General features: G+C 36.5%; 2 protein-coding genes across 2 annotated transcripts in view; one reads left to right on the forward strand and one right to left on the reverse strand.

Annotated features, from left to right (window-relative positions):
* Nucleotides 1-12,065, reverse strand: part of mrtfab (myocardin related transcription factor Ab) — a 97,953-nt gene that overhangs the window by 49,576 nt on the left and 36,312 nt on the right. The gene's annotated exons all lie outside the window — the stretch shown is intronic.
* On the forward strand, nt 857-11,902 carry LOC129420411 (guanine nucleotide-binding protein subunit alpha-13). Its single transcript, XM_055175308.2, has 4 exons — nt 857-1,460; nt 7,051-7,277; nt 7,921-7,971; nt 9,430-11,902. The coding sequence occupies exons 1-4, from the start codon at nt 1,187-1,189 to the stop codon at nt 9,991-9,993; spliced, it is 1,116 nt and encodes a 371-aa protein (XP_055031283.2). The 5' UTR covers nt 857-1,186; the 3' UTR covers nt 9,994-11,902.

Genomic DNA, 12,065 nt, shown 5'->3' on the forward strand with positions numbered 1-12,065 from the left:
ATGTTGTGGATAGTTATTTTTATAAACCTTTACAATGTCACCAGATGTTACATGTTGTGAATGGTTATTTTTATAAACCTTTACAATGTCACCAGTTGTTACATGTTGTGCATAGTTATTTTTATAAACCTTTACAATGTCACCAGATGTTACCTGTTGTGAATAGTTATTTTTATACACCTTTACAATGTTACCTGTTGTGAATAGTTATTTTTATAAACCTTTACAATGTTACCTGTTGTGAATAGTTATTTTTATAAACCTTTACAATATCCCCAGATGTTATCTGTTAGCAATTTCTTATAAAACCACGTGAGCTCTGTAGATTCCTTCTAAAACTTAAAAAGAATTAAGTCTGCAAGTTTGCAAATGAATTTCATCTTGGTTTAATACATATTAAACTGTCTGAGGTGCACATTTACTTAAAAAAATCACCCTCGCTGTGTAACAGTTCACGATTTAAATATTGGTATGCCTCGGTACTTTAATAATTTTAGGTTGGTAAATATGTCCATATATGCCGTGGCCATATTGTCTACCCACGTTAACAATGACGATCGATGAGACAATATAAGACCATCCGAGCGTCTTATGAAGCTTCCTCCGTGCCCTCAATTTAAAACATTTACGGCAGTAACGTTATTTGTCATTATGCTAAAGTTAAAAGAGAGCTATAAACAATCGTCTTACTATTAAACTAGCTATCGGATGTGCCGTGTCAGTTTAGCGGAAGTCGGACATCTCGCGGGATTCTGTGTGACTTGGACAACTTTAATTTCCGCCCCCTGCTAAAAGTTACGCCGCTTAACGGCACGCCCCTCTCTTGCACTCCGCAGACAGACACTATTGGATTTTTACGCTTTGAAGTGTGTTCATCAGCGCCTCCTTTGCTCCCTTGGTGCGGTCTTCAGCGAAGCCCGCACTGCAGCAGGCTTCGCGCACTTTACCAACCCAGAAGTCCTTGCGAAAGGGCAATCAGACGACGGAAGGGAGGAGTTCACACTGACGGGCAACTTCTCTACCTATTTCCGGTGTGATGCTCGAGTCTGTCCTAAAATACGACTCCGGTGCACCCACGTGAACTCGCATCAAGGGTCCCTAAAGCCTGGAATACGTGATGTCATCAAAGTGTGGACTCTGAGGAGGACCACAAGTCCGGAGTGTGCCATTTGGGACAGGGGCAAAGATGGGGGATTTCGTGCCCTCCCGGACTGTATGTATTCCCAATTGTCTCCGCTCGCACAGCGAAGTCGATCAAATCAGAAAGTCTAAGGAGATCGATGAAAGCCTTTCTCGCGAGAAGACCTATCTGGAGAAACTGGTGACGATATTGTTGTTAGGGGCTGGCGAAAGTGGCAAGTCAACTTTCCTCAAACAAATGTGCATAATTCATGGGCAGGACTTCGATCAGCGGGCCAAAGAAGAGTTCCGGGCTACGATCTACAGCAATGTTATCAAAGGTAACGTTACCTCACCAAAAGCTTAAAATCGATACGGGCTTGTTTATTAAACATTATAAAATGTTTTCGTGTAAGCAGCGACTCTCGAAAACTTTCGGTTGTTCAGTCAGCGCATAGACGACGTGAAAAGCCGAAGTTTTTAGGCGTGGGGTTTGTCGAGCAACAGTTATGTGCATTTATCTAATATATTGGAACAGAAAGGAACCAAACTCTTACTGAAACACTTGTATTTGTAACCCATATGCAAGCCTTTCAATAAAACCTTTCATTAAAGCAACACTATGTAGTTTTTTACCTTTAAATAATGTCTCTAAAATTATTTCAGTGATAGAACAACTTGTAACTGGACAAATTGTACTGTTGCTGCAACCTGAGCAGCCTCCTAGCTGCTACAAGCACACTCTTAAAGTGGCAGTGGAGGGTAGGAAACACAGCCCCCCCCTGCCTGCAGAAGAGAGTAGGGAGAGGCTGCAGACCTCATGGATTAAAGTTGTCCGTCGCTAGACGGATTTCCGTCAATTGCAAAATTATTAAATTCACTTTTCATAAAGACGACGTGTTTTCACCTTTTTTTAAGCTGGATGTGATCAAAGCCTGGAGTGGAGGCAAATCACGTTCCTCTCTCCACTAGGGATGGGCATTTTCCAGTAATTTACTATTCGAATATATAAGCTCATAAAGATCGAATATTCGTTTATTTAAATTATGTTAATTAAGATATGCGTGTTTTGTATTTTTCATTTTGTCATAATTTCACAGAAGGCTTATAATTAGGAAATATCCACAACAAGCTAATCCACAACAATATATATATATATATATATTAAATTCTTCTTAAAAAATATCCCACAGAAAAAAAGGCGTTAAAACCCCATGCGGAGCGAAGTCTGAGTCAAATTCTTATTTTCAAGTCGGTCGTTAGTATTAATTCATTACTGTTTGATCTTACATACATTATATTATACCAAATATTATACACTAACCCCAAATCTAAGCGAAGTTTGCGGACTTGCAAAGTTTGTTTGAGGACTTGACAAAGTAGGCTCTCATCATTTAAACCCTTAAACAGACTCCAAATAAGAGCCCGGAGCAAACGAAAAAACGCATCTACATAACCGACTGCTCAGTCAACATATAAATATCTTCTCAGTTTAGTTTGACATGTAAAGTTATTTGTGAATAAAGAAACCATATTTATCCTACCTGCTTCGGTGAAAGCCCGTTCTTCTGACTAGATACAATAATGCCGGGCTGTGGAGAAAAATCTGCTCCGCGGTGGTTATCCGATAAAAACAACAGACGGATTGAAGATTGAATATCTGTATTTAACATTTTACAAATAACGTAAGCTGGCTCGATACCTTATTGTTGACTGTGCAAAGTAACTAACGTAAGCTTAATTTAACAACATTTCACAAAGACGGAGCTTTGCTTTTAAACTGCCATGTTATCGGGTTCATTTTTGAAAGAACACCGCATATAATAAATGTTCTCCGTTTCATTTCGTTCTCCGTGTCTGTCTCGTTATTAACAAAAGAAAGTAGACTTTATAACAGAAAGCTTACAAATCTCTCATGATGTGTTGATGCGGGCGGCGGAGAAGCACGTTTAATAACACGTGAGCCTTCACTGAGCCAGTGGCCAAATACGGCTCGCCGCGGACAAACCCGGAGATAAAAGGAAAAATTTAAATTCGTCTGCAATCTGCATTGCCAAACAATCAGAAATGCATACGACTTAATGTTCATGTATATTTTACATTTAAGTCTGTAAAAGACAGTATAGATGAAGTGAAAAAGCATTAAATAAGTCGTAACCCTTTGGTGGCACATTAAAAACAAACAAACATTCGAATAGCATTTTTTAAATTCGAATTATTATTGCCGATCGAATATTCGAATATCCGTGCCCATCCCTACTCTCCACTCTAAGTGTTCTGTAATCACTATGCACCGGATCCACTACGGGTTTTCTGACTGTATCACGTTAAGCTGAGGTAAAACTTTATTTCAGCTAGCATGGACAAACTTATAATGCAGAAAGGCTCCGATGTTTTGGCGATTGATAAAGGTGTAAAAGACAAATGGAGATTGACTTGGCTTAGCGAAATTATGAAGATTGGCAAGCCTTTTAGTTTGTGGGATAAGAAAACCAAACCGTCAGGTAATTTACGTGTCTTTGCAATTAGGGGTCCTGTATTTGGGGGTAAATGATATCTCACGTACGTGATCACCCGCGTCCCGTTTTTGATTGCTATGCTCATCAGGCCAGATGAGCATAGCAGATACAACAGGTTTGTTAAACTCGTGGGTAAGCTTAATGTGGTGCCACAAGAACCAAGAGGCAGATGACATCCACATCCTGTGAGAGCGATTTCAGGAATAATAAGAGGAGACTGCTTCCGAAATGCTCTCGCGGCACTTTGATGTCATCCACCTGTCGGTTCTTGCAGTTACATTTGCGTGTGGTCTCAAAAAACGTAACATTTGTACATATATTTAAGCGCCGCAGTTTATAAACAAGTGATATTAAGCCATTCAAACATAAAACAACAGTGCAAAATCCGAAGGCTGTTTCTGTGTCAGAGCTGAACACGAAAGCCGCGCAATCGCTTCTTCTTCAGATTGTGAGTATTTTTGCCACTTTATAGGCCATAAATACAAATATGCGTCAAAAATCCCGTCTTTGTAAGTATCCTCATATAAACACAACCATTTAGGTCTTAAGAGAAAGTAAACAGCAGAACCATTGCGCATAAACTAGCACATCAGCGCTGCATCTATTGTAACATAATAATTTGTTGATAAAGGTACAGTTATTCAATTAACAACTGTCACTATGGTTACAGGCATCCTGTGCGAATTGTACACTAGTTTAACTCGAGTTACACGTTCAGGGTTTGTATTCATACATAACGTTACTGTATTAGAGCTGTGACTGTAAGCTGTTGTGTGAACAGAACAGACCCTGGATTATTCGTTTATGTGTACTGAATAATATGATATGAAAAAGTTGTATTTGTTCACATTCGTAAATGCATTATGAACAAATCATTTGAAATATAGAGTAAATAAGCATTAATGAATTCTTGTTTATGTCATTACAGTAATTGATGGTTGTTCATGGTGCATTCACTAATGTAAACAGTTTCAACTTCGATTTAAAAAATTATTAGTAAATGCTAAAATAAATACATTTACAATTAATAAATGATTAATAAAAGATTCGTTAAAGGTGGTGATATTCATGTTTTCTTTTTATATAGTGAGTTATTTAGCTGTTTCGCTTTCATCTTAAATGCCATGCAAACTACAGCTACCTATATGCCACAGGAGACTTTAATATTGAATCAATGGCAAAAAAATCTCCCCTTAAAATGCTATTGGTCTCGCCTACATAACGTGTTAATTAAAGGAATATGTCTTGGCCTGAAAAAAATTTCGGTCAGAAGAATTTTTTTCACTTTAATCCATGAGACCTGGAGCCGGTAGATATACGCCCCTGACAGTTTTACGCCCCTGACAGTTTTACGCCCCTGTTGTTCCTCATGCGTCCAGTAGGGGGAGGCTGTATATTAGTATATGAGCCTAGTCATTTATCAGAACTGTATGATAGCAGCAGACCTTCTTGAAGCGATACGAATTGACCCCTGGAATTTTAGAAAAGTTACATTGTGTTTGTCTTCATAAAATGCTATGTAGGACATGTTTTGTAGCTGTATGACGACCTATTGTGAATTGTACAGCAGATATTTCATTTAGGATCCATATGGTTACACTGTACTTTTTTATGCTAATAGCCTAAATATGGTTAATATCTAAATGTAACTTAATATAAATTCACAACATCATATATCAGTCAGTCTCTTGTATATAAAACAGTTTGTAAATAAATATAAATAGTTAAGTGTGACGTCATCATGCACCGCTTCCGGGTCCAATCGATTTCAAATGCCACAGGAAAACATGCTAATATACACTCGTATCATAATGCAAAACTATTTAAACCCATGATCCTTATTTTTATCTCCAATAATAAAAACCAAGATGACCAGACCCGGACTATATGGATTTTTTTACTGTCTGTGGTTCCGTAGTGTGCAGACTGCAGTGTACACTGTAAGTTTATAAAATTTTCGTTTAAATGTGTAATATTAATAAATAGTGCTCATAAACGGTTGTTTAAATAGGCTAGTATCCTTGTTGTATTTGAAGAGTTTGGTTCCAAAACGCAATAAATCCATTTTGACAAATTTTGGTAAAAACGTGTTTTCTATACCAAGAAAGTGACAAGATGAAAACAACTATTTTCTGTTACAAACTTTTACATAGCATCTTTAGGTTATAAAAACATAAAAAATGCAAATCCATAAGTTGATTTTCAAAGATTTATTATAAAAACGGATTATTTTTTCCACAAAATGCAATAAATCCATGACAAGTTTTTATTCAAAATGCTATAAATCTATTGAATCAATAGCCTATATAAATGTGCATTCATCTTTGCCATGTTATATTCATTTAGTTAACTAGTTGTACACACTAATTAAAAATATAAACATTAATGTCATTAATCAAAACACTTACTTTGTCATATTAAGATCACTGTCATTGCGGTTACGTCGTCGTTTAACGTCTTTCACAGAGATCAGCTGTAAAATGTTTTTGGTCCTGCTCGATTTTCGTTGACTTGATGCTGTCGGGAGAACAAGCACCCGTCTCCCGAGTGCCTCTCAGGGAAATTATTAGATGTTGATGGCTTACGTTTCTTTCCCATCACAGAAAACCATCAGAGGTTTAGCGATGCAATTAAAGTATTATTTTGTTTTGTTTGTTGATCACAAAGTACAAAGTAGATGAGGTAAACTAGGACTCCGTGTACTCAGCGCGTCCGCCATTGTGTGTTTACATTGCGTGACTGGTGGGCTGTAATATCAGAAATGGATTTATTGCGTTCTGTAAAAAAGGAGGACTGGCGTTTATCGCATTTTGGGAAAAAAGGGAGAAAAGATGACAGAATAACACGGCGGATATTGGATTTTGCGTAAAATTAAGAATTTACTTTTAACTACTGACCTGATATAATACTGATTTTGGCAGTAACTCATTTTTTTTCAAAAATGGCGTTTATCGCGTTTTGGAACCAAACTCTTCATTTCCCTCTCCCACTACTGGACGCATGAGGAGCAACAGGGGCGCAAAACTGCCAGGGGCGTAGATCTACCGGCTCCATGTCTGCAGCCTCCCCATATAGGCAGAAGAGTGTCTGATACCAGGCACTGTTGTGCTTTTCAACCACATGCGAGAGCTGTAAGTCATTTTTACATGGAAACTACATAGTGTTGCTTTAATACATCTGGTGTCATCGGTACATCGCGTAGCTACCTGGTCTGGTTCACCTGGCAGATCAGTTTTTTACTATTTAGTGATATGTGCATCTTTTCAAAATTGTATTTTTTATTAATGCAATTTCATTCAACATTGCATGTTAGTAGCATAACAATAACCAGATTTTTATCTTTATAATTGTCTATTCGTAGTGAAACATGGGCTCCTCCCACTGAGAATGAATTATCTTATGGTCTCTTTAGGTATCAGGGTACTGGTGGATGCCCGTGAGAAACTTCATATTCCTTGGGGAGACCCCGATAACCAGGTCCATGGGGAGACGGTTATGGCTTTTGACACTCGCTCATCCATGATGGCCAAAGAGATGGTGGAGACCAAAGTCTTTATGAACTACTTGCCCTCCATCCGTGCCCTGTGGCAAGACAGCGGTATTCAGAATGCTTATGACAGACGGCGAGAGTTTCAGCTGGTAAATGTCAAATGGTCTTTCTCTTATTTTGTTTGACATAATTAAATGATTGAGCTTTCAATTACAAATAATACAGAGTTGTGTCTGTATTTCATTTGCCTGAAAGTTTCATTTGTTGATCCTCAAGCAGTGTTGGGTGATGGGGGGTCTCTTATGTCATTTTCATAGGATTTATGTGAGTGTTGGGTCATGTTCTTTTAGGGATCTGTTGTGAAACAGCTTTGTATTGGAAAGTACTGCAGATAAACAAATTGTTTTCTATGACATTGCAGTAAAATCAGCACAGCAGATACTGTATTCCATGTTTCTCACCTTTTAATCCATGCACAATTCAATGGTTTTATAGTTTAATCTTTTCAAAAACAAAGAATCTCATAACGACGACATGCTTCTCAGTGCTTCTGTTTACTTCCGTGCTTCAGTATTACAATGACGTTACATCACATGACTCGCACATAAACCATACAAGGTCTGTCACATCCTGCTGACCATAAATATAGCATTGTAACAGTAATCTTCTAGGACAACAGGAAAGTAGGGGTAAAAATTCAAATCTGCGTTTTTGGGAACAATGTTTCATGACACTGACAGTCATGATAGTTCACACACTGGATATCTAATTTTGTTTATCTTTTCTCTTTAGGGTGAATCTGTGAAATACTTTCTGGACAATGTGGATAAACTTGGAGAACCGGTAAACACTTATGTTTTGTGTCCTTTCATTGTAACCGCAATATTTAGTAAATTGAACTGTGCCCATATGGGTTCTATATGACCATTGCTAATAAAAAAGCAACTGTGGATAAGATCATTTAATGACAGATATGAAGACAAAATAGTTTAAAATAATTTACTTAAGTCTCTGAAATGGATTTTTTTTTAACACAAAACACTTTTTTAAAATCACACTGATCTGATCTGCAAAAGTTTTAGCAGAAAGCAAAGTAGAACTCTTAATGTGTGATATGAAATGTGATCTTGTTTTTTAGGACGAAGGCTTCAAAAGTTGTAACCAAAGGTAAAGCGAACTAATGGGGTGGGGTGGGGACGCTATATCAATACTGGAGACCCTAATGATGGTCAAATTATTGTTTACCGCAATCAGTGTGCCAAATGTTATAATTTTCCACCTACGGTTCCTACGGCTGTCAAAGACACCCAATAGGGAAGAAGAATAATAGCTGCAGTGATAGAAAAGAACTAAAATACTATAGAGGCTATGTGCTTATGGAAATTGCTCATTCTTTAGCCCTATTCGAACTGGATTAGTTTCCTAAACAATGTTTGAGTTACAATTCTTATCACTCGATGTCTGTGATTTGTATTGTCATGTATGCTACAGAGGTGAGAGTGTCTTTCAAATATCTGCCTTTAAGAAGATCACGTGTACTGAATGTGAATGTGTGCATCACATATGATAAAAACAATAACTTGTAAACTTCAAAATTAAAAACAACAAAGATTATTTACACTAAACACTTGAAAATACATTTACATGAACAATATTTTATAATTATTATGAAAATCTTATTAAAAGACACAGAACTGGCTACTTAAAACAAAGCCACTGAAATAAAGCCTGCATAATTGAGTTGACAAATTAAAGTGAGTATCGATAACCGGCCATTTCATTGGCTAAATCATACAGTTTACATGTTGACTTTATTATTGTATTCTTTATCTCTTCGCTGGATGGTAAAAACATAAATATTTACAATAAATGGTGAACAGTAAGAAAAAAATGCACGTGTTAGTAAGATCTACTGTAAAACTCATAAGGCGATTAATTGGCAATCCCAGACATTCGCATTCGAATAGGATTAGATTTTTGAGAGGACCACAGAGTTTGCCAAAAAACAGTAAGTACATTTCTCAGGAATTTTTTTACAGAGATCATGAGACGAAAAGTACACTTGGCACATTCTGACAGGATTAATAGCAAAAACTGAGTCTATAAAAAGTCAGTTTCTCAAACTTCCTACCGTCCGAATAGGACTTTTGATCAAACTGTTTGTAATATTTGGAACTAACGCCCTTATTGAATTTGCAGAATGGACACAATATAATATATCTGTCTTTTACTGATTTGTGGTGCACAGTTTATAACCATATTAGGTTTCTTATCTGATTTTTATTTCCATTTAATGTACAGGATTACTTGCCCACCCAAAAAGATATACTTCTGGCACGGAAGCCCACCAAGGGTATCTATGAGTATGACTTTAACATCAGGAATGTTCCTTTCAAGATGGTAGATGTGGGAGGGCAGCGGTCAGAGCGTAAGCGATGGTTAGAGTGCTTTGAAGACATAACTTCCATCTTCTTCCTAGTCTCATCCAGCGAGTACGATCAGGTGCTTATGGAGGATCGGCAGACCAACAGGCTCTCTGAGTCGCTGAACATCTTCGAGACGATCGTCAACAATCGTGTCTTCGCCGACGTCTCCATCATCCTTTTTCTCAATAAGACAGACTTGCTGGAAGAGAAAGTTGAGAAAGTGAACATCAAGGACTATTTCCCAGAGTTCACCGGGGATCCCCACAAACTCCTGGATGTGCAGACGTTCCTGGTGAAGTGCTTCCGTAACAAGCGTCAAGGGGAACAGCAGAACCCTCTTTACCATCACTTCACCACTGCCATTAACACGGAGAACATTCGCCGCGTCTTCTTTGACACCATCTTACGTTACAATCTTCAAGAGCTTATATTAAATTGAGTAAATGGCACAAGAAAGCCTTAAGAACATTCCATTTTAAATAGGTTTTTAGGTTATTTAATACAAGTGGTTCTATACATGAAGAGTTTAATTGCAAAACGAGATGACTCCGTTTTTTATTTTTTGTGCATTCCAATTTATATCAATTCAACTGCAGTTGGTTTGTTTTAATTTAAACCTTCATAACGTAAAAAATAAAGCTAAGTAGCACCATAAAACAAAATAATAACATGATAACATAATAATAAACATGTTTTGACAAAAATTTAAAAACGGAGTTATCTCGTTTTGCAACGAAACTCTTCACATATTGTGGTTAAAAACGGATTGGATGATAATTATGCACACTTTAAAGTTATTGCTGGACATTACTGTCATATAAGTGACAGAAATTTGATAGAAGCCAAGCGGCAAACCTTTCAAAGCTTGTTGTAGCTATATCAGATATGCTAAGGAACGGTCCTCAGTTATTCACCAAAATGCTGTAATTATAATGGTTTACTGTATGTTTATAAATGTGTATGTTGTATGTAATAATAACACTCCAGGGGTGTATTCCAGAAAGCAGGTTATGTGACTTACCCGGGTATGTTTAGGAGTAAGTAAGCGGATAATCTCTGCTTTCGGTTCCAAAAACGGAGGTAACTTTCGGGTTATGTAAGTAACCATAGCAACTGACTCTCTGAAGATAACCTGCTTACGTTCAGACCTGTAGAAGGGCTGAACGTAAGTGGAATAAGGATAGACTACAAGTTTCTTATGACATCTTAAAGGATTCTCTATCTGCATTTCAACGAGCTGCTAAAGCTGCTAAGCGCACTTATTTCACAGAGCTAATTTTGCGTAACACTGGTAAGCCTAAAGCTCTATTTTCAATAATTGACTCTTGAGAAGTGAAAGCTGGAAATCAAAATATTAGGATAATTAATTTTTATAATCCATGTAAGAGTCTAAATAAAGAGTTGTATAAAGATGTAGGAGGTGATGGGAATTGTAAGATAGTTTGGTGCGGTGACTTTAATGCACATAGTACCTTATGGGGAAGCACAAATAATGATCCAAACGGGAATGTGGTAGAAGAAATTTTAGATGAAAATGATCTTGTATGTCTGAATGATGGCAGCGTTACAAGGATGGATGTAGTCAGAGGAAGGCATTCGGTATTAGACTTAACAATTGTATCTAGTGGTTTAGCAAGGAAATGTAAATGGGAAGTATGTGATCAGAATAGTATGGGTAGTGATCATTCCCAGGTGAAAAAAGTTCACTAAAATACACTATTTAAGTACACTTTTCCACAATATACTAAAAGTGCTCTATTTTCGCACACTAATTTTGAACTTAATATACTAAAAAGTAGTATTTAGTACTTCTTAAGATGAACTTAATACCATCTTAGTGTACTCAACTGTGCTATTTTGAGACACCATAAAGTTGAACTAAAATGTATTTTTAACATACTAGGTCGGTATTTAAAAAAATATATTTAATTATAACTTGAAGTACACTTGAACCCACCTTTAAGCATTTTTAAATATACTTTAAAGTATACTAATGGTATGTTAAAATAATATTCCAAATGTATTCCCAGGTGAAAAAAGTTCACTAAAATACACTATTTAAGTACACTTTCCACATTATACTAAAAGTGCTCTATTTTCGCACACTAATTTTGAACTTAGTATACTAAAAAGTAGTATTTAGTACTTCTTAAGATGAACTTAATACCACCTTAGTGTACTCAACTGTGCTATTTTGAGACACCATGAAGTTGAACTAAAATGTCATTTTAATATACTAGGTCTGTATTTAAAAAATATCTTTAATTACAACTTGAACCCACCTTTAAACATTTACGAATCTACTTTAAAATATACTAGTAGTATGTTAAAATAATATACCAAATGTATTCCCAATGTACTGTGTGTGACATTTGAATTACAGTACAGTATACTATTAGAATGTTGTAGTATTTTACCTGTTTGCCACCAAAACATGTTTTAACTCATTCTAAAATGATACTGTTTCTTCCATCATTAACAACTAATTAAATGTTAAAGAAACAACTAAGT

This window comes from Misgurnus anguillicaudatus, chromosome 4 (genome assembly GCF_027580225.2).
Source record: "Misgurnus anguillicaudatus chromosome 4, ASM2758022v2, whole genome shotgun sequence".
In the NCBI taxonomy this organism is placed as follows: Eukaryota; Metazoa; Chordata; class Actinopteri; order Cypriniformes; family Cobitidae; genus Misgurnus; species Misgurnus anguillicaudatus.

What these genes read in the sequence shown, in the direction of transcription:
- LOC129420411 (XM_055175308.2), top strand. Translation starts at nt 1,187, where the DNA reads ATGGGGGATTTCGTGCCCTCCCGGACTGTATGTATTCCCAATTGTCTC. An exon ending in CTACAGCAATGTTATCAAAG is followed by an intron (nt 1,461 to 7,050) that starts GTAACGTTACCT and finishes TGGTCTCTTTAG; the next exon opens with GTATCAGGGTACTGGTGGAT. An exon ending in TGGATAAACTTGGAGAACCG is followed by an intron (nt 7,972 to 9,429) that starts GTAAACACTTAT and finishes TTTAATGTACAG; the next exon opens with GATTACTTGCCCACCCAAAA.